The sequence below is a fragment of the Lytechinus variegatus genome, chromosome 2, assembly GCF_018143015.1.
Source record: "Lytechinus variegatus isolate NC3 chromosome 2, Lvar_3.0, whole genome shotgun sequence".
Taxonomy (NCBI): domain Eukaryota; kingdom Metazoa; phylum Echinodermata; class Echinoidea; order Temnopleuroida; family Toxopneustidae; genus Lytechinus; species Lytechinus variegatus.
Genome location: NC_054741.1, coordinates 38,719,470 through 38,745,831, shown reverse-complemented (window position 1 = coordinate 38,745,831; position 26,362 = coordinate 38,719,470). Strand labels below are relative to the sequence as shown.

Genomic DNA, 26,362 nt, shown 5'->3' with positions numbered 1-26,362 from the left:
TGGTCAATCGTTGGGTCAAATGATGAAAGGTCATGTTTTTTCAAAAGTTTTTTTAAAAGATAAAACCCGACCTATTAACCTATTAGGGTATGTTTTTTCCCCAGCATTGTTCCGGAGGCTTTTCATCTTCGTTTCTGAAGTGTTCCGGGTTCTTCCCTATTGTGGTATTTTATCCCTAACTTCACGGGGGGGGGGGGGGGGGGGGCTGAAAGTAGACAAAACTTGTTTATTTGTAGGGGTCATTCTGAGACAACTTGTTTGGGGGCCAAAATGTGTAAATGAAGCCCGCGAAAAACTTGTTGAGAGAGTTATTTTGCACAAAGAAGAAAAACTCGTTTATTATAGGGGTTATTATAGTTATTATAATTTATTATAATTTGGTCACCCAATTGTACAGCAATATGTTTGACTCTCCCCCCCCCCCGGGACTAGTACTAGGCTCTACGGGGACAAGTCCAATATCTTTTAGTATGTTAGCGTAATTTTGTGATGTTTGTGATATGAAAGTTGTTTGGGGGTTTTGGGGTGAGCGTTTGTTTGGGGTGGGGTGTGTGTTGGGCTGGACAGAAGATGCAACGTGCAGGAAACGGGCTATTTATTTTCGCGTGCAACAGTTGAACGCGAAAATCCATCCCATGATAGTTACATTGCGCATGCGCTATTTCATTCATTCGCAAGCCATGGTGGAGTGAAGATGGCGGGTGCGAAGTCCATTGAAGATATATTTTCTTCTGAGGTTGACGAAAAGGAGGTATCTGCGTTGGTTGGATCTCTCGTTACAAAACTAGCCCCACAGAATCCCAAGGCTGCGTCTGGACCATCACAAGATGCCACAGTGACAAGGAATCATGTCAACGATAACTCTTCCGTACATGCACAAACTGGACCTGGCGGGCTAACAACGTTAAAACAAGCGGAGCCGGGGATTTCAATACATGCGAATGCGACAAGACAAACCATGCAGGATTCCCATTTGGGCACCACGGGCGCACCAACGACGCCGGGTCTCAATCACGAGAATGCGCCTGGCAATATCCATGCAAATGACAATGCAACTCAAGGGAATGGTCAAAATAATCATGGAATAGGATCAACATCTATCGCTGATATTGTGAAACGAGACTCACAGCCACCGGCAATTTCAAACATGATGACGAAGCCGCCAACGGCTACGACCGTTTCGGTGAGCCAACAGTCACCTGCAATTGTGGCACAGATCACCGGAGCGGGCCTTCAAAAACCAAATGAACCGCCGATCAGCAGACCAGTTTCTGGTAATGCAATGGGTCAAATTAGAACTTCAGTTGGCAATGACCAACAAATTGTGAAAGTTGTTTCAGTGCCTAGCATGCCAAGTGGCAGTGCTGTGCAAAATACAAACTCTTCAAAAAATGAACATGGTGCAACTGCAAATATGAATTCTATTTCTAATCAAAATGTAAGCTCAGTCTCAGCTGGGTCTGCCAAAGAGCAGCTTCTCGTTAGGCAACAGACATTACCAAGTAATGATCAATCAGGTGCAATGAAACCAAGGATTGTTGTTCAGCCAAGCATAGCAGCAACAATTCAGCAAGCAACTTCTGGAGTCGCTACAATATCTGGTGTTCCATCAGGCAACATGACACTGGGCAATGCCAATCAGAAAGTTGTGACAATTAATGTTGCTAATCCAGCCACCCAAACAGGAGGCAGACCAGGGCAATATGTTGTAAATACTGTTCCAGGAAGTAAAGCTGTATCGCCTCAGATTATAACGCAGACAGTACGAATGCCCACTGGGCATCATGTGATTGCTCCTAGAGCACAGCTTGGTGGACAGGTTCAGATACGTCTGCCTCCAGGCACCACCTTGCCACCTGGAGTTGTATTAATCAATAAAGGAGGAACAGTACAAGCTGTTATGGGAAATCCAGCTGCCATTCAAGCTCATGTAGCAGGAGCTCCTGGAATGACAACATACCGGCATGTCCAGGTACAAAGTTTTTTAGATAGAAGGGGGGGGGGGGATTTAATACCCTGGGGCGGTATTCTGAACATTGTCTTATCTCCATATTTTATCTTATCTCAGAGATATGACAAAATCGGTATTCTGGTGGATGTCATAAATTTTGTCACAAAAATTGTCATAAATTTTGTCTTATCTCTTTGGCGCGCACCAAAAATACGCGGCTTTAATGCGCGTAATCCTTTTATACAAGCAAAAGATATGACAAAAGTTATGACAGGGGGTAGCAGTCATAAATTTTGTCATATCTTTTAGTACCAAATATCCCGATACCCTGCCGACTGAATGTCAAGCACATAACGATATCATTTAGATTAGATTGTGGCATAAGTTTCACTCATCATCCACGACAATTTTTAGAATTATTTTGTCATGCTACAATTAGTTAGGCCCTACATATTAATTTCTCCTTTTTTTCTCTGTTTTCCTTATTTTTCTACTTCTCCTCTAAAATCCTTCACAGCTCCCTGTCTCTCTTTGTAATTAAGCGCATCAATATTCGCGTAGTTGCGCGATGCCAGAAACAGAATTGGGGATATCCCCTATCTGTCACGGGGCATTCCTATTGGCTAGAAGGGCTCCCACTGGGAACTAACGATGATTTTGATTGGATTGCTTCCGAAAAGATGGGCGGGAACTTTGAGAGATATGACAGGGAAAAGACAATGTTCAGAATACCGATTTGTGACAATCATAGCGGTGTCACATCTCGGAAAGAAATGACAAAATTTATGACAAAAGTTATGACAGTGTTCCAGAATACCACCCCTGGTGTTATCTTCTGTCATATTTGAGTCTTTAAAGAATTGAGTAGTCTAGAACCTATGTCTCGGTCATCTCTATGCCACTTTAAACATCCTGTTGGTTTGTCTCTCATTCAAAATAATGGAGGGCAACATGGTGCAATCTTTTACGTTAACTATTTACGTAAAAGATTGCACCATGTTGCCCTCCATTAGTTAGTAACACACTAGTTAAATTAGTGTGTTACCAATTCATGTAGATCTACATGTAAGTGAATTTTTAAATCCTATTTTTTCCTGTAATTCAGAATTTAGTATAGAGAACATTTTCTGGTACAGCATATTTTTGAGAAATGGTGCATTGTAATTTTTTATTGGGAAAACTTGTGTTTTCACTCTCATTAAACTTCCTCTTGTACTAGTTGTAGTGTTTTATTCTCCTTGTGCCATGGGCTTGATAATGGATCATTAAATGTGTACTTGTACAAGCATTCCGTGACTTGCTTTTGAATAATAAACTGGGTCATTATTACCATTTGGATCTAGTATCCACAATCGATGCATTGTCACAGGAACCTTTTTCTCAGTACTTATTCAACTGAAGTTGTAGTTCTGATATAAAAATATAAATCACATGTGGAGGGGTCATAGAAAGTGTAAAGATTGTACAAATTGGCCTTGTAAATTACAGATTGATGTACATGTCACTTGCATACATGTAAACAGAATGACAAGATTAAAATTTTGAGTCATTGTGAATAATGTAAAATCTGAAAGAGAATAGGAAAATAATTTGATTACAATGCAAGGAAAGCAATATAGTGAGATGTATTTGATTCGGAAATCATGCCTGTTAAATTTAAAGAGTCACTCTCTTAGCATTGGGTATTGAATTCGAGAAATCAAAAGTAAACAACAGATTGTTTTGAATGAAATTATGTATTATGGATTGCATCTGAGTAAAGTATTGCTAGTAAGTACGGTACCTGTACATTGGCCTATTGATAACTTTCATACATTGAAATTGAGCCAAAGATATTTACATGTATGAAGCATTTACATTTTTCTTTTTTCTTGTATATTTTACTTCTAATTATTTACCATTCCTAACAGTTTTTCTTGAGGAATATAATTCTTTGTATCCTTATATTGCAGCCAGGAATAGTCACCTCTACAGCTCAGCCAGGGAGGATCCTAACATCAGTTGGTGGGAGTAATGCATCTGTTGTCAGCAGTCCTCAAGTTACAACCACTCGGTCAGGTTCACCTGTAGTCATTGCCTCTGGAACACCGACAACGGCAATGAGAGGAGCTACAGCTGCGAATGCATCTTCACAACAAACCTCATCATTACCAAAGGCCACAGGCAAGGGTCAGGGTAGCTCTTCATCCAACTCTGGGGGTCAGCTCTCAAGTTCAGCCATGGATAATGTGAAGAAATGTAGGAACTTTCTGACAACTTTGATCAAGCTAGCTTCCAATGCAAATCAACCACCAGAGACTGTTCAAAATGTCAAGATGCTGGTTCAGAGCCTCATTGTAAGTTTACCAGCCTCACATCTCAAAGTGATTGTGAAAACAGATCAAAGACTTCATTTCTTTGATATCCCAAATGTTTTTTTTTCATTGTTATGACTTGTCTTCAAGGTTTTTCATAAATGCAAAGTAGGGAATCCATATGCTGAGCTCCAGAACATTAACCCTAAAAAGACTTGGGGGGGCTGATTCAGCCCCCCTCAACATTTTTCGCGATAAATCCGCCGCGCAAATTTTTTTCACCGCGTCGCTCGCTGACTTTTTACTTTCAAGTCTCACGCAACTTTTGAGACCAAAATTGTGACCCCTGGGTATGCGGTTCCAAAATTATGCAACATTTTGTAAGTGCATGCAGACCCCAAATTACTAAAAAACTTGAATTTGTGTACAAATCCAATGCAAATAGTGTTTTAGCCAAAATTCATAAATGTATCATTATTTTTCCTTTTACTGCTTAAAATCAATTAATTTTATCATTTTTATAGTCAAGATAAAGTCCCCAACAATTTCCATTGAAAAAACAATAAAAAATAAACAGTCGAAAAACAAAGAAATACATAAGAAATTTAAAAAACAATAGAATACATAAGAAAATAAATGTGATATTGAATTTATTTTTAAATGAATCTGTTCACATGCCTATCTAGAGTATATGAAACAAAAATTAGCATTTCAGGGGCATTATTTTATTAATTAGAGCAAACTTATGATTTTACGCATAAATTAGCATATTTAATGAGACATGAGATTTTTTGCAGAATTTGATGTAATAGTTTTGTAGATAATGCCATGGGTAACGCGTGTGCCAATTTTCGTCGCGATCGCGCGATCAACAGCCGAGATCATAAGGGGGGGCTGAATCAGCCCCCCCCCCCCCCCCCGTCTTCTTAGGCGTCGAAATAGCCCAGTCTATTTAGGGTTAAACATCTTCTGGTTCTGGGTCGACGTAGGGGATGTAACTTTTTTTTTTTAGCGTGTAATAATGAAGATTAGGGATGGAAAAGGGCAGCACCTGTACCATGTGCACTGTACTTGATAGAGTGCATTATTGTAGTCACTTGCAGAAATTGCCATCCGATACATGTTTCAGGTTGTCTGTCTCATTTTCATAGGGATGTGTGCATATCAATGTAAAGATGATCAGATTAGCTTTTAACTTATACCTCAGTCACATTTGTTTTATGGCGGCTGTATGGAGAGTCGAAAACAGTTGTTTTATTCATTTTATTGAAACCACCTACATGTATATAACCACCTATTACAAAGAAATCTAAAACCGTTTTCATCTCACTTTACGTCCGCTGTATAGCAAATGAGCTTTTAAAGTATCAAGTAGGTCTGATTTATTGTGCTTATTTTGGCAAACTTCATCTCTTTCTGTAAACAGGCGATAATGATTAATTGGCAAGAGAAATTTTTTCCCCAAACTTCCTTTAAATTGACATTTTGAATACTTATTTATATTTTAACCTGTATTCCAAATTTTCTTAAAATATTCAAATTCACTCATAAACTACCAAGAAAATTGACGTTTCTATCCTTCCTTGACTATGAAAGATCAGTTTTTGGAAATTTCAGTCATGGGACAGTCTTCTATACATAAGAATGCATTTTACCCAATGGATAAGTTTATGATATATTGACTTTGAACTTATTTATACTCTTTAAAGTCTTTAGTTTTGTTCTCAATTTGGAAAAGAAGGAATGTGATTTTAGTTGGAATCATATGGCAAGTCAAAGAAATCTTGCTTCGACCACAGTTTCCAATAACTTCATCTTGGATCTTATTCAACCTTTGTTTTAAAGGAGACAAAATGAGTCCAAAATCAATGCTAATATAAATTTCAAGGAAATATAATAGTTGGCATGTCATAGATGTGAAATATAAATATTCAACAACATTTTGGAAAGGCTTGTCTTTCCCATGTCAGATGGTTGACACAAAGGCAAAACGGTTATGCTTTTAGTTGTCATTTGAAATTTTGAACAGGGGCTAAGACTTGGTAAGAGACATGAAAGGTCATAAACTGCACTCAATGCAGGTGAAGTAAATAGTACCAGGCAGGAATTAATTCTTTGAAAATCTTATGCTCTATTCCAAGTCGTTTGAAATCACATTGATGTCATATCATGTGATTATGTGCTGAAAGTATCTTGTTCTTGAAGTTAGGTGTTTGAGCTCCTTTTCTTGACAGATCCAAGATAGAGTTGTACGTCATTGTTGGTGAAAAGCAAAAGTCCATTAATTTGCCCTACAACTCCAATTACGTGTACATCTGATTTTTGTGTCTCAAATCAAGAACATGAGCTCTTTAAAAACTTAAAAATTTTTTTCTGATTATCTGTTAGCATGAAATTTATTTTATGCTTATAAGAATGACAATTTTTTTTTGTCTGAAGTCGCCAAAATGTGATCCTGTCTATATGTGAAGGGAAATATTCCTAATTTACTTGGTAGTTTCTAGAAAATAAAGGAAATGGGTTTTTCAAGATATGAATTCTTTGCCCATGATTGCATGTGTGAAAAATGACATTAATAGTATCAATTTTTGACAACCTTGTACCAGAATACATTAATGTTTTCCTAATTCCTATGTATGAACCAAATGGTAATTTCCAGGGGCTATTTTTTATATTCTTGTGGCTAAAAATCCCTGTAGCATCTGTGTATTATTAACTCTGACATAGATCATTACTCCCACACAAAATTCCATGGTGCAAATGACATGGGAATGTATTTTTTAAAACAAAAAAAAATGTTTGCCAAAATTGCCAATAGTTTGCAATCAGTTAAATTATGCTGCATGACATTTTATTCTGAATTATAATAATGATAGTATCCTATTTCATACAATGTGCCTATGCTTTTCTTTTAGGATGCCAAAATCGAGCCAGAGGAGTTTACCCTCAAACTTCAGAAGGAGCTCAACTCTTCACCACAACCATACCTTGTGCCTTTCCTTAAGGTAAGAAATCTTTTTACTTTGGCTAGCACTTTCTATATTTGATGCAACTTGGGGTACCAAATGGCAAAGTAGCATCTTGCATTCACCCAAAGTACAATTGGGAACAGTCATGGACACGGCTATTTCTAGTACACCACGTATACCCAGTTGTTGTGTGTCCGGACGATCAATTTTAGTCATTTGGAAAAATTTACAAGCGAAGTTTCATCAATTTTTAGTACAAAATGTTAGGAAATATTAGAGAACGAAATATAAGATAATTACTTCCATTGAATTCACATTTTTAGTGTAATCCAAAGACAAAAAAGAATGCTTCAAAAATATAAAGTGTCCAGACACCCGACCCCCCCCCCCATTCTACCTGATATTCAAACAATGAGTCTGAACATTCTCGCCCTCTGCAGTGCTACATGTACGCTATCCTTAAAAAAAACGCAGTACAATAAAACAGTGCTGGGCAATTATTGAAAAAAATACTGAATATTCAATAGTAATTTTATCACTACATGTATGTTGATATATCGCAGTAAAATGATCTATGGCCCAAACCATTGTTGATTATGAAAAGTTAATCACTATTATTACTACAAATGCTACACTGTATTACTGTAAACCAACTCAGAAGTTCATAAGTTGGTACCTAAATGCAGATATCTGCCTGCTAATCACCTGATTGCCGTCAAAACTGTGCATGCCTTTAGAACTGGTTGTAAACTGCAAGACAAGTAAAAAAAAATTGAAATTTGGTGTTTAAATGATTATGAAAATAAGTATATGAAATTGTGTTTTTGCTTTAACTCACTTAAAAAAAAGCTAGTAGAATGCTAATTTTTGACGAAAGCATTAACTTTGACATTTCTAAGTTCTAACAAATGTCTACAAAAATCTACATTTTAATAAAACAAATCCAATTAAACCAGTTAATGTAAAGATAATACATTTATGAATTTTGGTTGAAAATTCAATTCACTTGACTTTTGACAAAAACCACATTTTGAGCAATTTTGGGTTTGGCTTGCACTTTCAAACTGTTTCATGATTTCAGAACCACATACTTTGTTGTCCCAAATTAGGTTTCAAAAGATGGATAAGACTGGAAAGTGATACAATTTAAGTCATCGAGCAGCATGGTAAAAATTCGTCGGGGGGGGGGGGGTCAATTTGAGTTACTAAGGGTGAAAACTCTTGTGTCAATGGAGTTCTTTTACTTAAATTTTTTTTACTGTAATTGATACATCATACGTTTTATGATGGGAGAGTATTCAGAAACATTCTTCCAAGTCAGTGAAATAAGCTTTTCCATCAATTCTCAAGATGTTTTTTTTTTTGTTATTTACAGAGGAGTTTACCTCTATTAAGACAAACGTTACAGCGAGGGAGTTCAGGATCTAACATCACAACCTTGATGGGACCTTTACCAGCTGCAGCCAGTGGGTCAGCCGATGGCAAACCTGTCAAACCCGCCATCACCAAAATCACACCTGCTGCGGCAGCAGCATCTATTGCAGCTGAAGCCAAGGGTGGTAAGCAGTCACAGCAAGCATCTCAGAAGCATTCGTCCAGTAAGAACTCCAAGGCCAGTTCTCCTGGTCGCTCTCCAAGCCCTCAAACCAAACCAGGTGTTAGCAAGTCATCCAAATCTTCATCGCAGGTTAGTTGAGTTTTCAGTGGATGATGGTTATAGAAGGAAAATCATCACACCACTGATATCGTGGTTATCCTATAGAAAAACTTTGAATGACAAAATCAGAATAAATGATTAAAACCTCTTAAAAAATTTGATAAAGGGTCATTGGGGATTATACTGCAGTATCATTAAATATCAAAATATTACAAATACATAGTAATCATTAAATGCATTTTTACCCTTTAGAAATTCAAATATATCAAAAGCAATTTTCAGGCAGTTATGATTTAGATTTGAATCTAGTGCCCTCTCTTGGTCATGTGTTTATTTTCATTTAAAATAACTGTTTGAGCACTTTACTTTATTAATTGGAAATTAGAAGTTACTGACAAAGGTCATATCCTGACATTTTCAGCCCATTCTATATTTGAGAAGGTCTTTTATGTAAACAAGACATATACACACAGATATTCTATTTCTATCAGCACTCGATCAACTTAAATTTTGATGTAAAATCTGTAATTTTATCCAATAAATTACATTTTCAGTTGATATCCTTCACAGTTCACACCACAACCATTTTGGGGCACGTGCAGTAATGAAATGGAATGACATGCAATTTGGGGGGATTTACAAAAACTATAGATGGCTTTAAATGTGAATTGAGCTACTGTATTCTAATTTACTTCAAATTCTATTAATATAATGCACAATGGAGGTACAACTTACGAGTAAACTTTCGTTTGTGTTTATTTACAATAGAATATTAGATAGAAATATGTAGGTAATAAGTTCATGTCAAAAATCACTGTTGTCTTATTGTTAGATATTTCAAATATTTTCGAAATATTATTGAAAAATTTTACTTTTCTCTTAATTTGTTCAGTCATCGAGCAAATCATCACGGTCATCAGGAAGTAAAAGTAGTTCTAGCAAATCTTCTGGAGGAAAAGCTACGCCGAGGAAAGACAAGAGCAAAGATACATCTGCTAGCTTTAGGTGAGTGTCTGATGCCTTTTTTTCACAATCGTAATCAGAGCTTCACTTACAGCTGTCATAAATCAAGCATTTGCTTTTTTAAAACTTTAGATGAAATTAAGATGTGAATGAATAGAGAAATTTGTTGACTTTTCTCTATGAAACAGCTATCTATACATACACCTTTTTGTCTTGCAGGAACAGAGGGACATGGCTTACTTAATTTAATTTTTCCCTTCTTTTTTTTTTTTGGGGGGGGGAGTGAGGTCGATAATAATTATATTAAATGGCTTTATTTCATGGAATACCAGAACTATTCCACTTGTTAGGGCCAATATTCCATTCATCTTTGATTCGTAAAATACTGGCCTTAACTCTTGGAATAACTATTCTGAGCTGTCCAATACGTGCATTCTGTATAAAGTATGAATGATCAGACATAGTTTTTTATAAGGTTGGAATTCGGGGAAGTCTTCACATGTAGCATTGTCAGTAACTTTCACTTATTCGTTCTTAGCCAATCAGATGCAAGGATTTCAGTAGCTTATAACAATTGTCAGTGAAAATCATAGCTTATTTTGCATCATGAAATGCTCCCATATTGGTTGCGTTCTGACTTATAATAGTGATTTCACACTATAGTAACTTTTTAATTTAATAAGAGGAATATTATGAAGTATTACTATCTTCTTCTTTTTTTAATCTTATAGTCGAGATGATGATGACATCAATGATGTAGCATCAATGGCTGGAGTGAATCTGTCAGAGGAGAGTGCCCGTATTCTTGCCACCAACGAAGCCTTTGTAGGCACTCAGCTCAGGTCTTGTGAAGATGAGAAATTTCTCCACAAAACACCATTACAACATTGCATGAGCAAAATATGTGAGTACGAGTATAGCATTCATCTCAAGGTTGTGGTCATCCTCTAATGAAATCTTTACGAGAGAATGTGAGAAAGTGACAAAGTTTAAGTCTCATGAATAAGTAAATCCAGCATAGGAAAAAGCCGAGGATTAATTTTTTTCTTCATATTCTGAACTGTATTAAAGGGGGAGTGAACTGCGTGTGGTCTCTCATTGACTGTATTATAAAAATATATGTCTTGAAATATGTCCTAAAATATAAATTTTCAGATATCTACTAATACTACAGAGAATAAATTGACCTATAATTATATTTGTACAGAGAACCTAAAATGTTTTGAGAAGAAAAGTAATTGTTTTGCTACTTGGTAACATAATTATTGCGGTATGAATGTATTAAGCACTTAATTAGCATGTTATCATTAAAGTGGGTCTATATCACTAGACTACACTAGCATTATGGGTAAGGAAACTGGCCAGATTTGTTTGTATGTGCTTTAATTGATTTAAAGTCTCTGACATAAATTTCAAGACAACCTAGTTAATTTTGTGATAGTCTTTTAGTTCATTCTTATGTGATGATTCATGAAACATTGTATTTTTAACTGTGGTAGTATTTTAATGGGAATTAAGGATGAAGTAATGTTATTCTGTCAAATTTCAGGTTCGAAGCATGGGATTTCAGATGCTACACCAGCTGTATTAGATGTGGTTTCACTGGCAGTTCAAGAGAGATTAAAACAAGTTGTTGAAAAGCTGAGTGTTATATCACAACATAGATTAGAAATATATAGGGTAAGTTTTCAAACATTATCTATCACATTCTGGACAGTTTAACAGATTATTTCATCAGCTGCACTTTTTGTAAAGGTTTTCTTTTCCATTGGCAAATTTTGTGAAGAACTGTTCTTCACAGACATGTTATTTTTACTGCAAAATCCAATGAGAGTTTTCAATAAAATCTAAATAAATGCTGGTGTATTTAAACAATATCAGAAGAAATAAAGATGAAACTTCTAATTTGAAAATTTGGGCTATGCTGTAATTGGTGTACTATTTACTGCCGTTTATCCATAGCAAGATGTAAAGTTGAAATTATCAATGGTTGGAAATTAATGGTCATTTTTGCCTGGATATGTTATGAATTATTACTTTTCTTAATAATTGTTAGAACAAATCAAATTAAAATGTATTTATGTATGCTACTAGCATTTTACTTTTATCAACATAATTGAGATTCCTTGATATAATGATAATTCTATGTGATACAGAGTTATACATTACTAGGAAGGTAGATTTTTATTTTATTTCATATTTCATATTCTTAGAGTGATACAAGATATGAACCAATGAATGATGTACGGTCACAGCTAAAGTTCTTTGAGCAGCTAGATGCGTTAGAAAGAAAGAGAAGAGATGAACAAGAAAGAGAAATACTTCTTCGAGCAGCCAAGGTTAGTAGACCTGATTAATATGCACAGTGTTTTTATCATCTTAACTATTTGTATGTCCAAGAAATTAGCTGGAACAATTTTTATTCTAGAAGTTTGTGTTTCATTTCACTGGATTGATTGTGTTCATCAGGAATACATTTTTGGCTTAATGCACTGTCATCTTACTCTCTTTGTAAATATTTTTGATATTAAGGACAACCATAAGTAGTGATCGGAGGGGGGGGGTGTCCCCAATTCTTAACTTTGTACATCAGTCCATGGAGAGGTTTGCCTTGTCGCCCCCACTTGTAACAAAAAAAATATATCTCCAGAAATCACAGTGTCTGCTAATTGCCCACAATGTCCAGCTATTAATGATATTTTTTGCTAGTTTACCAAATTGAAGAGTATTGTCCATATTCCTAAATAGTATCTTAACATGATTCTATGGTAATTGGTATGAATGAATTGTTAATGTTTAACCAGAGCCGGTCAAAGCAAGAGGACCCTGAGCAGTTGAGATTGAAGCAGAAAGCAAAAGAAATGCAACAAATGGAATTAGAGCAGCTGAGACAACAGGAAGCTAATCTTACAGCATTGGCAGCTATTGGTCCAAGGAAGAAGAGGAAACTAGATTCAGAAACCTCTAGTTCATCTCCGGTAAGGCTTAGCATTGGTTAATACTTAATATTTATTCTTGTTTCAATTGCTTCTGAGGAAAGCCTGTGCATTACCAAACAGAAACCTAATCACAATCTAGCGCTGACTTCAACCCTTGTCTCCTCACTTTTTTCTCATCCAAAAACCTATCATATCCTGATTCCTTACCTTTGTCTTTAATCAGGAGCAATAATGATAGGGGGAATGCCTCCATAAAATAGAGATGTTATCAGTTGATAAAATTCAACAAACTGAAATAAAATCAAGAAAAGGAGTATTTATCCCTGTTCTCATAAGATATGGTGTGAGATGTAAAACAAATCACATTGTAATTGTTGGTAATATTATATTGCCCATGTGGAGCTTCCCAGATGAATTGGGAACTTCACAACTATCTTAACAATCATGGACATATCTGTTCTTTATGGTACAGTATCTCATTCCAGGGTACCACATTAGTACAGGAAGTCATTGATGGCCTTTTTTACATGATACTCCATGACATGTATTACATACTTAAAAATAGAGATTTTGTTAATGTTCTTCATACAGGGTGGTGCCAGTGGATCATCATCATCATCATTATTAAGTACCTTGAACTCTACAAGCTCCAATACAACTCCATTCCTTAGAACACAGGTATGTACCAGTGACAATGATATATTTTTAAACAATCGTGTCAAGGTTTAATCATACACTTTACAGCATGTGTTTCTTGTATTTTTACTCGTACCGACGTGTGACAAGCATTTCATCTACATCTGTTGTCTCACAACATACTTTCCTTCATTTTAATTGGCTGAGAAGCTCGGTTACTACATGTATGTTAGAATGGATCTGTCAGATAAAACGCCTGTTAATGAATTGCTCATTATTGAAGAGACACAGCAACTGTGTTGATTTCTTTAGAATATTTCTAGAAGCAAATAATAGTTGATCCAACAAAAAAACTTGAATAGTAAATAGTTTCACTTTTCATTCAGCATATTTTAAATATAGATATCAGCCTAGGTAATTCAATTTTCATTGTGGTCCTCAAAATTCATATTTGTTTTATTTATGATATTCTGTCTTGTAATGTATATATTTGACCTTTTTATATTTTGCACTAATATAAGATGGAAATCAATAAATCACTTGAAATCAAAATCAAATATATTTCAATCATGAGCTGAATTCGAGCGTAAAGAAGGATGGCTGACTTATAGCTCATGCCATTCGGCACATTCATTTTGATTATGTGTTATTGAATGGCTGTATTATTACTTTATGTGTTCCAGTGGTTTCATATTCATTTTGAAAATATATATACTACATGTTTGTGGAACCAATTCCCTATTCAGATATGTGCCCACACAATCTTTTGATTTATTACCACAAATATATTAAGCTATTTTAATAATTATTTTGACGTCTAAAAATATTGGAAGGGAGACCGATATGTGTGTCGATCAACATTAATAATAATTGTGCAAAACCAAGTATTTGACCATATTTAGCAATAGGGGTTTATGGTGCTTAAATGTTTGTTTACTGTTTTTTTTTGCACTTGCAATTTTGTGTCATTCATGGGATTACCTGTAAAAGTATTTTCAAAGTTATATGGATTCAAGATCATTTTATTTTTTGTCTGGGCGTAGTTATCACTTTTCCTGTTGATCTGTTCACACTTGGCACAAATGATCTTTGGGTTATATGACATTTGTGTCCATGAGGATGATGGGTTCAAATGTTTTTTAGGGGTCAAATAATATTAGGCCATTTGCATTACTTTTCTTTAAGTTTTTCATCAAATTGCTCTCATTTCTTTATTTCTACATTAATTGTGTTTACATTGGTACAAATGGTCCTTGGGTAAGACAACATGTTTCTTCATGAGGATAATTTGGTAAAAGGTCATCTAGGGGGTCAAAAAATCTTATTGCGTGTTTTATTGATTCCAAGATCAGATGAGATTTGTGATTTGCGAACCACCTGGATTTCAACAAACAGATTCTTTGAAACTCCCATCCATGTTGATTTTTTTTATCCACTTTCAGTTTCGTCGCACGAAGCGAGTAAACATGAAGGATTTACTCTACCTAATGGAGCAAGAACCAGAAACCAAAAGGTCACAGCTCCTCTACAAGATGTACCTCAAGTGATCTGTTGCAATGGAAGAGAGATCCAGCTACAGTTATTTGCTAGCTCCCAAAGACCACAGTTATCCTGCAACAACAACAACTCTTTCCAAACCAGTCAAGATTGATCATCCTTGGGGCTGATTTGCGTGTGAGAATTGATCATGTTGCCTATACAACTGTAGCATGGCTATTGATATTGTATGGATGGTTGGGTTTTCATCTGTGGAAATCTACAAGGCTTCGAGATGCGGAAGGCAGAAGAAGGAGTGATAATGAATAACTATTATCAGCAGGACCATGATGCACTCCAGTGGTCGTCAGACCCATCATTTCACATGGTTTATCTGTCGAGGATAATGCAGCATCAATTAGAAGGGTGCAATGCTCTTAACTCTCCTCAGACAGGGAAAGATGATGAGGATTGAGTAGAAGTGCATAATTGCCTGGGCTACAATTCATGTTCAGATAATCGAATGGGTACATCGAGAATATGCATTGGTTTCTCTACTATGAGTTACCCTGTGCTCTGTGTGTAAGGCTTTGAAATATAGGAGTCAGAAGAACCCACTTGATGGTGATAACCTACATAAACTGGAGGGGAATGGATTATCAAGCTTCTTTCTTTATCTTCAAATGCACACACTTTATTACAATCACTGTCTGAATCAGTGGAGATTTAGACTAGAAGTGCATAAAATTGTTAAAGAATTTGCTGAAATACCATATCCTTTCTACCTGACCTATATTATTTTATATGCTATATTCTTGTAGCTTTGCAGATGTTCATGGATGCGCTGTATTCTGCTTTTCCCTAAATGTTTTGTGCTTAGTACAGTGAACTATCTTTTTATTTCAATAACGTAATAGCTCTTAGAGCTATGATTTAGAGTTCTTTCATTGCAATTATCTTATGGATACATCATTCTGTCCGTGTGGGGGGGGGGTGTGGGGGTCACAAAGAGTTTAGTCTTACTTAAATTCATACTTAAGTATCAACAAGCATGAACTTGTGATCTCATTCATGATTGCATAGTGACACACATCCCCTGTGAATGATCACACCATTGTGATGGTGTCTTATATACCACATGCAACTGGGAATTTAAGTGTGATTTTTATGAAAAATTAAATCTTTTTCAAAACACCTCTTCTGTTAGTTCAATTGGGGTCAGCTCTGTGACTGTAATCGATACCACTTGTATGTAGATGATTTGGAAGACTGTCAACTTCAAACCATTTTTTTCTAACAAAATATTTGTAAGAGCGATACAAAAAAATATTTCAATGACTGAGTGATTGTCAGTTAAAACTCTGAAATACGTATGCTCTGGTCATTACGTTTGAAAGAAAAATTGTATTACCACTTTTTGTTAAGTTGTGGTTTTAATTGTCAAAGAAACAAAAAAAAACTTAATTTGCTGAAAATTCACATTGCACATACCTACATCCATGAATTTTCCATCTGTTTTTTTTTATACTATCAAGAAAATATGGACAATTGATGGGAACTTTGTTTGTTAGAATGTGAAACGTGAATTCTCATCATTTTTATGGGTAAGTTTTTTCACCTACATGATCAGACTATTTGCAAAGTGGCAAAGTGGTAATACTTTTCCATTTTGACTTGACCAGTGGCTTTCTGACGTTGGTGTATCCTTTTTCTGAAACATATGACTCCTTAATATTCCTATTTCCCTTATTATTTTTTTCTAGTGATATGATTTGACATGAAATGTCATTCCTCTATCTTAACATGATCAGTACCGTATTCATTAATTCACAAGTGTTGTTTGCAGCACACACACAGTAATTCTTGCTCTTTTTCGTCTACTATGAAAATGGAAATCATTTCAGGGAATCCACCTGCTACTGGTTATTTTGAGTAATATGTTACAGGAGTAATCCTGTGAAAACACAATTTTTAGAAGTGCTTTTGCATATCTTTAATATTATTTTGGCAGTTTATCAGCACAGCAAGAAAGGTTTTAACCATACATTAAAGCATTAATTAGCATTCCCTTCTGACTCTAAAAAGGTAATATACTGGGATTATATGAATGCAAAGGAAACCCAACTTTCATATCTTCATGAGAAAATAGTAAATTTGCATTTGCTGCAAGTTAGGTGCCATGTTCGGGTTTGGTTCGGAAGAGTCCAGCAATTTCTATTAAATTACTTTGTCAGTTGTGAGGAAGGTCTTGTAATTAAATACAAATTGATTATGATCGATAACGATGGAATATGAACATATACTTATACACCCATACTTTTACTCCAAGTTTAGTTTAAATTTTCTACCCCTTTTTTTAAAGAAAATATTAATTCATGTTTATAGATATTCTGAAATTCAAAACAATCGAGTCAAAGACAAGGCCGAAGCTTTCGTAGTGTTGTGTAGATTTATTTTGCACAATGACTAACCGGTAAACACTAAATATATGTATTATTTTATACTTAAATCTATGATGTCCCTTACGAAAAAATATTTTGTTCAACGACACTTGGCAAAATTAATGAGCCTGGCATTTTATACCGAACCAAGCCTTTGTTCAGTTGGTTCAGTTTGGGAGTGGTTCGGCGGTTTGGCAACAGCACGATTTTGAGTGATACCTTGAATAGGTTTGCACATGTGACAATGCATCTATGATCACTATTCTGAAAATATGCAAAACTACCTATGGTTCATTTGCATGAAGAGCACATTTGATGTAATTTACTGTGAGAAATGAGAACATAGTTTCATGGTGAATTTTTTTCTTCACCTGCATCTCAGAAGTAGAAGTTTCTGTTTTAAAACAGAACATTTTCAATTCAAACACATCTATATGCTTTCTTGAAGCAATGTTACTTAACATTCTGAATGTTCTTTATACTTTGAAAGTGAAATCACCTGCTTTTTGAAACTTCTGTTTTTATACCAACGATGTTCAGGGATTCATGGTCTGAGAAACCTAGTCATTCTATGGAATGCTGAAAATGTGTAGTTTGCAGTCACAATAGTCTGATGAGTTCTTCTGCAGTTATGAATTTTCTCATGAAATTTTATGGTAGTTGGATTTTCTCTTATACAACCAGCCAATTCAATAAAGTAGTACGTCTGGCTCTATATGTGGGACTTCCTGAAATGGTTTGAAAAAACATTTTGTTAAAGAGGGATTAAGAGTTTTGTCTCTGAATGATGAAATTTGTTCTTATGATAATTCCTGTATTTTTGAAGAACTTAATATAATAACCCTAACTGTAATGTCTCTAATAGTAGCATAAGAGACCTTGGGCTTTTCAGATATTCCTGACTGCACATTAGTTGAGTCAATTGAAAGAAACCAAATCCAGGTCACAAATGCTACAGTGAGATTTCAAGATATCAAGGTTCAAATGCAGTCAAATACACCAAACAAAGTATCCTTATTATTGTTACCATAGCATTTATCATCATTCCATATAACTTAGGGAGACCTGAAATGCATTCAAACTTTCAAAGTTTATTTTATTTTTGTTGCCACTCTCTATAATTTTAACGATTCTATTAGAGAGAGAGAGAGAGAGAGTGAAGCAAAACGAACTTTGAATGCAGGAGATTAAAACCTATGTATATAGCCCTCAAGGACTGGACTATGCATTCTCTTGTTTTGATAAGAGAAATTTTGAATCATTTTTCAATTTACAACATTCATCTATTTAAACCAGGATGACAAAATCAGTTGCCAATGATTCTCTTTGATGGTGTGTACATGTATATGTATATGTTGGTTTTTACTGAATACCCTTGCAACCATTGAGAGATGTACCTCATGATGTTTCTGACTGCTGATTTACAGTTCATACAAACAATAATGTTGGATTCCTAGAGTCAGCTTCTAGTTTCTTTCTTGAGTACAAAGTGTGAAAAGTATATTTATATTGCACTCTAATCATGTAGTCCAAATTTTCTGCATTATATGTGATGTGTACACAATCAAAAGTGAATAAAATTACTTTCTTTATTTCCTAAATTCCAGTGTATAGGATTCATATTCTTTGCAATGTCTGGTTTATTCTTTGTGATGTCTGGTTATTCTTACCCCCCCCCCCAAGTAAATTATTAAGTGGGGGGGGGGTGAATGTTCGGTTTTAGTGTATGGTTCCCCTCAGTGGAATATAGTATGTTCAGAATATACACCACAAGTTAAAGAATAATGTTACATACACAAAGTAATATGACTAATTTTTCTCACTGATAAAACAAACTAGTAGAAACAATAGTCTTATAATATAAGTACGGATTTCAAATTTTCTCTTTTTAAAAGATAGAGGTGTCTTATCTTTCAATCATTGTAATAAATAATTTGCATATTCAAAAGAACATAGGAATCAATTTTTCATTTATTCGCTGGCATTTCCTTCAATTGTGTGTAAGACATCTATTATATTACACACCATGGTTTTAAATCATTCTCAGGTTTATTCATTTTAGCCCACTCTCAAACTCTTCATTTAGATCACTAATGTTATGTTTGATCATTAACATGAAATAAAAATAAACAGGAAAGTAACTCGTTGGAATTTTTTGTTGCCATTGTGCAAACAAACAGTGTCATTTATCTACTGTATCATGGAAATGTTTCTACTTTCTCTGTTTGGGAATGTTTTTATATGAAGTTTCATTATCTTTTAAAAGCAGAATGGACTCTTTCAAAGTTTCAAAATCAAAATTGAATCCTGATTACCCAATTTCATATGGTAACTGAAAGGATTCTTTTGGTTTTAAACCTTAAATATTTCAGTTGTCAATAGTATGGGTTAAATAAATAAACTGGCAGAAGTCGGCTGTCCACTAATCGTGTAAGTCAAAGCAATTTTTCAGACCAGATTCTGAAGTCTGCAAAACATATTGCAGAGCTGCCAAGTAGTACTGGTTTATAGTAATTTCACTGAAAAATTAGAAAGAATACTGGTGGTTTCATGCAAATTATCTATGAAATTTCAGTTTATGTGTTGTCTTATGGCCTTTCTGTAAAAATACTGATTTTCTTCCCAAAATACTGATTTCTTGATAAGGTTAGCATCTCTGATATTGTATACCTCTTTTATTTCTGTGGTCTCAAAAGCTTTGACTTTGGCAAAGTTACTCTTAATTTATTCACCAAGTATGCTTGGATAATGAATTTATTATTTTATGTTACTGAAGACCTTCTTTCATCTTGGTCAGTAGAAGATGCCAACTGCTATTTAATTTTTGGAAATGTGTATTATTTCAGTGTGGATGTCTTATATTGTTACATTTGTATATAACTATGAAAAGTTATCAAAACATATCTATATTTTCCTTTTTTTTGTATTTATGACATATCTGTTCGACTTAACCTGAAAATGCTGATCACATTTTGTATTTTCAGGCCTTTTATTGGCCAGTTTTGTAAAAAATATGTTTCTATTTTTGAGCAAAGTATTTTGAATTTGTCAGATGAGCAAAGAAAAGCAGATAAGGTGTCTTGATCGTGTTTGTGTGTCTGTTTTGTGTTCTTTTGCAACTCTCCAGTAGGCTCTGTCAATGATCTCATTTCAGAAATATGTATCCTGAAAGTCAAAATCTGTTTAGACATGTCAAGATAAAGCTAAGCAACAAAGCACAGCAACAAAAGGATATGAGGTAACAAGGAAGAAAGATGTCACAGGGGCAAGATATATTTTATCTTGTTGCAAAGAAGATGGTAGATCAATCAAATACTTCAAAGAGTTAAGGTCTGGTCCCACTGGCTGTCGGACACAAAATGTACTCATTACAAATACAGCAGACAAGCAAAGTTCCGGGGTGGCTCCATCCGTTTTCATCCGCTCTAGACAATGGACAAAATGGGCGAACAATGAAATCACAGTGGATGGATGCTTGATGGATATAGAGCATATGGAACACGCATGCAACGAGTACACAATAGATACGTAACGTTTTCAAGATTCTTGTATATACATCCTCTCTGCATCCATAAGTGCAGTGGGACCAAGCCTTAAAATCTGAGTGTGATATCTCGGGGCGATTTGTCTCATTAAAAGTCTTGCTTAGTTCTTTTGATGAGCTTTTTTTGTACACTGTCAGATCTAACATTCAAAATCATTCTGTAACATTACAAGTATTAGAGGATAAGTATTTGTGACATTCAAGTAGAAACCAAAATATCCTTAATTGATATACATAATTTTTTTTCCATGTTTTGCAAATTTGTATCAGGGGATCCCTTTCAAAACACATATTACCTTAATGTATCTTGATGCACAATTTTTGAGCTAAAAGTGGGCTTTATTGAGAATACAGAAAGCAGAGAATTTAACTTTTTGCGATGAGCTGGATTGTGTATTTCTTTTTATAAAATACTTAATTTTCCTTTATGAAACATTAGGTCCCATTCAATCCTTTCTTATATAAAGAAATGCTCTGTATTTATTTTTCTGAATACATAGACCAGTTGACTTCTTGAATCATAAATTTGAGATGGTACACCTTAATAAGGGCATTACATCTTGATTTCCATTCAATATTTTATCTATTCATTTGATTTTGTTTTCATAATTCTTTCCCAAAATCTTTCAAATTATGATAGTCCTAAGCATAGTATTCAACACATGTCATTTCTAATTTCACCACTCCTAAATAAAACTTTTATCTCCATGTAATGTTTTATGTCATGATGTCTTCAAGTAAATTCCACTCTTCTATCGGTCCCTTTTTCTTACCATTGCTTGATTTATTTATGCCCATTTACACATACTATATTGTTTCTATATCATCTTTATTCCCTTCAAACCGTATTGTATTTGTCTTTCCCCTTTCGATAGTTCTCCTGATTTGATATTTTGATGGAAGATTTTCTTTTTATTGGGGATGGGGCTTTCTGATGTGGTAGATTGATATGTTAACAACACTGTTTTTGTTTGACTACCAGATCTTTGCAGTCATCATTATCAGACTATTTAAATCATTTTCCTATGGTTTTATACCTCTCTTTTACCACAATTATGTTTATAAAATGTTATTCTGTTATCATATGTCCTTTCCGCATATATCAACTGTTTGAGATGTTTAAGTTGTAAACATTTGCATATGTTTAAAGCACACTAAAGTGCTAGTTATACTTTGAAGCGACTTTTGCTGAAAGCCATTTGAGTCTCCCCCATAATATTATAACTTGATTGAAATTGTAAGTGATACTCAAATGATGTGTTCCTGAATATTCATGTTATTTGATTAAGTTTGCTGAAATACTAGGATGCAGTCCTATGGTCCCTTTGATAACTTTTATGCAGACTGTGTGCTTCTACTATGTATGGACCTAAAAAGATTAAAGTGGAATGAAAAATATTTTCATAAAATGAGATATGTGTATAATACCATGTGATTAAGGTTATTGAATTGAACAAGGTGGTAAATCAAAAAGTGAATTTTCTATTGGAGTAGTTTATTAAAATGAAAGAGAGCAACCATTTATCTTAATGTTTTTTTTTCTTGAACTTCATTCTATTAACTTCAGTTTTATCCTGATTTGTTGTGTTCATTGGATGGAGGGAGGGAAAAGAGACAGAGATAGTGGGGGGGGGCATGAGATCAAGAGAGAGAGGGGGGCAGATTGAGAAAGGAAGAGAGAGGGGGGGGGGGTGGAGAGAGAGATACCATGTTCACATTCACTAATCTACAATATTACAGTAATCATAGATGCCCATCAATAAGCACTTTCTACCCCCCTCTCTATTACACCCGCCTCAAAACATAAGAAGATATCTAATATAAGCCTTTTGGATTCAGTTATGTCCTCAGATGCAGCTGGCACAAATAGGGTAAAGATTGTGCTAACTAAGTATTAAAGTTTAATTTGGGTGCAAAATTGTTACAAAATGCTTTAATGTATCCGTTTTATTTCAATTGACTCAAATAATGTGCAAGGGAAACGTATGAGAAATGTTTCGCAGCTAGGGTAAGTTTGATTTCGCCTTCTCCCCTTGACACCGCGTGAAAACGAGCGTTTCTGCGCAAACAGATTTCTGCGAGCTTCAAAAAATGGACAGTGCTCACTCAAGTGTAACATTCGGTCAAAACTTTTACTTTCATTGGATAGATGAGACCCAATAAACCCAAGAATATATATGGAAAAATTACCCACATGTCGTATGATTTTTTAATTCCCAGGGGTGGTATTCTGAAAACGTTCTTATCTTTGTTCTTATCTTTTATCTTATCTCACTGAGATAAGAAGACGCTAAAATCATTGCAAATCGGTATTCTGAAAATCTTCTTAACGCGTTCTTATCTCTGTAAAGACTGCCCCCTTCTTATCTCCAACACGCCCATTTTTAAGATTTTACCAATCAAAATGCGCTTTATATTGGCAGTTTAACCAATAGAAGCGTTCCTTATGTGAAGAGAATATCATGGGCGCTGCGCGTTCACCGTTTCTGGCGCATTGCGCGAAATAGGCATTTTATACGCAATGACTGATTTTATTATTTCGAGACGTCCACGTGCCAAAAAAAGTAAGGAAAGTAAGTAAAGCAGGTACGAATAAAGAACAAAATATGAAGAAAGAAAGTAAGTAGGTATGAAAGAAAGAAGACAGAAAAGGGTCAGAATGGAGCAGAAAAAAAAGATGAAAGGGACAAAGCAGAAAATAATGAAAAAATAAAGAGTAAACGAAAGAAAGCAAGCAAAAAGAATTCAAAAATAAAAAAGAAAGAAAATAGAATGAATAAAAGAAGGAAAAGGAAGAAAAAAATAGAACAATTATCCATGATAAAGTGAAGGAACAAAAATGAAGAAAAAAAAGAAATTAACTAAAAGGAATACACACAAAAATAGAAAAAGGTCAAACTAATATAAGATAAAATAAATTAACAAGGAACCGAAAAAGAAAAAAAAGTCTTAAAAAAAAACGAATGAAAGAAAGTTAGAAAGAAATAAAAAGAAAGAGAAAAAGGAATAAAAATGTAAAAAGTGAAGGAAGAGAGAAAAAAAAAGAAAATTAAACAAAGAAATAAAGATGAGAGAAAAAAATGAAAGGAAATTTGACGCAAATATGAAGACTACAAAAAAGATGAAAAAAGAAATAAGGAAAGAAAGAAAGAAAAGAAAGAAAGAAAGAAGGAAAGAAAGAATGAAAGAAAGAAAAAGAAAACGAAATGGAAAATAAAAAGTTGGAAAAAAAACGAAAAAAAATCAATGGAAAGAAAAAGTTAATAGAAGAAAGACAGAGAGAAGAAAGAAAGTAAAGAAAAAAAGTATATAAAGAACGAACGAAAAAAGAATGAGCAAAATAAAGAAAAAAAAAGAAAGAAAGTAAAAAAGACACAAAAGTGTCAGAAAGCAGAAATAAAAAAAATAAGAAAAATTAAGAATTATTAAAGGGAAGGAAGAAAAAGGGGGAAAATGAAATGAATGATGAAAAAAGGAAAAGCATGTATAAAAACGAAAGAATGGAAGAAAAATAAGGAAGAAAAATTAAGATTACAAACAAGTGAAGGAAGAAAGAAAGAAAAAAGAAAAAGAAAGAAAAGGAAGAGAAACGGGGGGAAAGCAGAAAAAAGACTCAGTAAAGAAAAAAAAAGAAAGGGATAAAACGAAAAGGGAAAATAAAAAAGGAAGAAAGAAGAAGTATAAATGAAACAAAGCAAAAGAAAAAAAAAAGAAATTAAAAGATTCAAACAGAACAAAAGTAAAGATATAAATGAAGAATGAAAAAAAAGAAGAAAGACAGACAGGAAGAAAGACAGACAGATAGAAAGGAAGAAAGACAAACAGATAGAAAGGAAGAAAGACAGACAGATAGAAAGGGAGAAAGACAGACAGATAGAAAGGAAGAAAGACAGACAGATAGAAAGGAAGAAAGACAGACAGATAGAAAGGAAGAAAGACAGACAGATAGAAAGGAAGAAAGACAGACAGATAGAAAGGACAAAAGACAGACAGATAGAAAGGAAGAAATACAGACAGATAGAAAGGAATAAAAAATGGAAAAGAAAGAAGGGGTAGAAAAAAGAGACGGGCAAAATAAAGGGTGAATGAAATAAATGGTGGGAGGAATACTTGTGGGTACTTGTTACTACTAGAGGCCATCGATTTTGAGCAAGAAAAAACGCGGACATAGTGAGATGTGATAACCCTCTAGCTATCTTAAATATTATCTTAAATATCGTGAAAGATAAGAAAGAAAAAAGATAAGAACGTTTTCAGAATACCACTTATCTACATTCTGTTCTTATCTTTTAGCGCGCTTTGATATTATATGCGCGAGTTGTAAATTTACGCGCTCAGCATTGGGTGGAGAGCAAGATAAGAACAAAGATAAGAACAAAAGATAAGGAAAAGATAAGAACGTTTTCAGAATACCAACTTAAGAAAGTGACGTAGATAAGAACAAAATTAAGATAAGAACGTTTTCAGAATACCGCCCCAGGGCTTTTTCAAAGTGTAAACTTTTTTTTTGATATGCACTGTATATAAAATCGCGTAATGCGGCAGGCGAGACTGCCAAAGGCGTTCAACTTGTTTTCACCTAATTCATTCAATTCATATCAAATCAATGCCATTTTAATTTTCTATATAAAAAAATCACAGCCGCGCTCCTTTAATTTGTCAATTATAATTCTTTTAAACGCTTTCTCTTTGGAAAGACTGTATATTGAGCTCCATATACTCATTAGCTCATTAGCCCACTTTGATGTTGACACACGATCCTTAGGTGTCTGCCCAAGCTTTTTTATCTTTGTTATCAATCCGCTCACGTTTTAGTGTCCATCCGCGTTTGCGTCATTTTTCCTCATCCCCCAATCTATGGTATTGATAATCATATTCCATATCACAACATTGAAGAAAAAAAAACAATACAAGGTATATGTATGTACATAATAAAAATGAAAGATATAGTGAAATGGCTGGATAAGCTCACTTAGCTTTGTTAATAATAATATATCAACGCTGTTATTCCTTGGGGTCCAGAGCATCTGTATACGACAAAAGAATAGCATGATTAAAAAAAAGCAAGATATGAACAAAAATAATGAAAAACAATAATGGAAAAAGAAAACTTTGTAAGATACCCTCACCCCTCCCGAAACATGCCCTCCACAGGCGCGTAGCCGGGGGGGCGGTGGGGGCGGTCGCCCCCCAAAAAAAACGTCCCCAAAAAGAAAAAAAAGAAGGGAAAAAAGAGAGAAGAAAAGGAAAAGGGAAGGGAGGAAAGGGAAGAAAGGTAGCTTTGTGTTTTTTTTTCTTTTTATTCTTTATTTTTTTTCCCAAAAGAGAAACTCCTTCACTCTTCTTGCTCTATATTCATATATGAATTTTGCTTCCGCGCTGCGCGCGGTTAAATGACAATATTGAAGTTCTCCATTGTTCCCCCACCTTTTCTCTAACCCTGTTTTTCCACCTCAGCTATGTGCTTCTTGCCAGTTAAAGTTAAAATTGTA

General features: G+C 34.6%; 1 protein-coding gene across 1 annotated transcript; it reads left to right on the top strand.

Moving 5' to 3' along the window:
- Positions 1-645: 645 nt before the first annotated feature.
- LOC121408057 (transcription initiation factor TFIID subunit 4-like) lies at positions 646-22,387 on the top strand. Its single transcript, XM_041599380.1, has 11 exons — positions 646-1,972; positions 3,904-4,287; positions 7,161-7,250; positions 8,590-8,901; positions 9,764-9,876; positions 10,566-10,738; positions 11,384-11,514; positions 12,048-12,173; positions 12,639-12,812; positions 13,365-13,451; positions 14,852-22,387. Exons 1-11 carry the CDS (start codon positions 695-697, stop codon positions 14,954-14,956), a joined length of 2,973 nt encoding a protein of 990 aa, XP_041455314.1. The 5' UTR covers positions 646-694; the 3' UTR covers positions 14,957-22,387.
- The last annotated feature ends 3,975 nt before the right edge of the window (positions 22,388-26,362 follow it).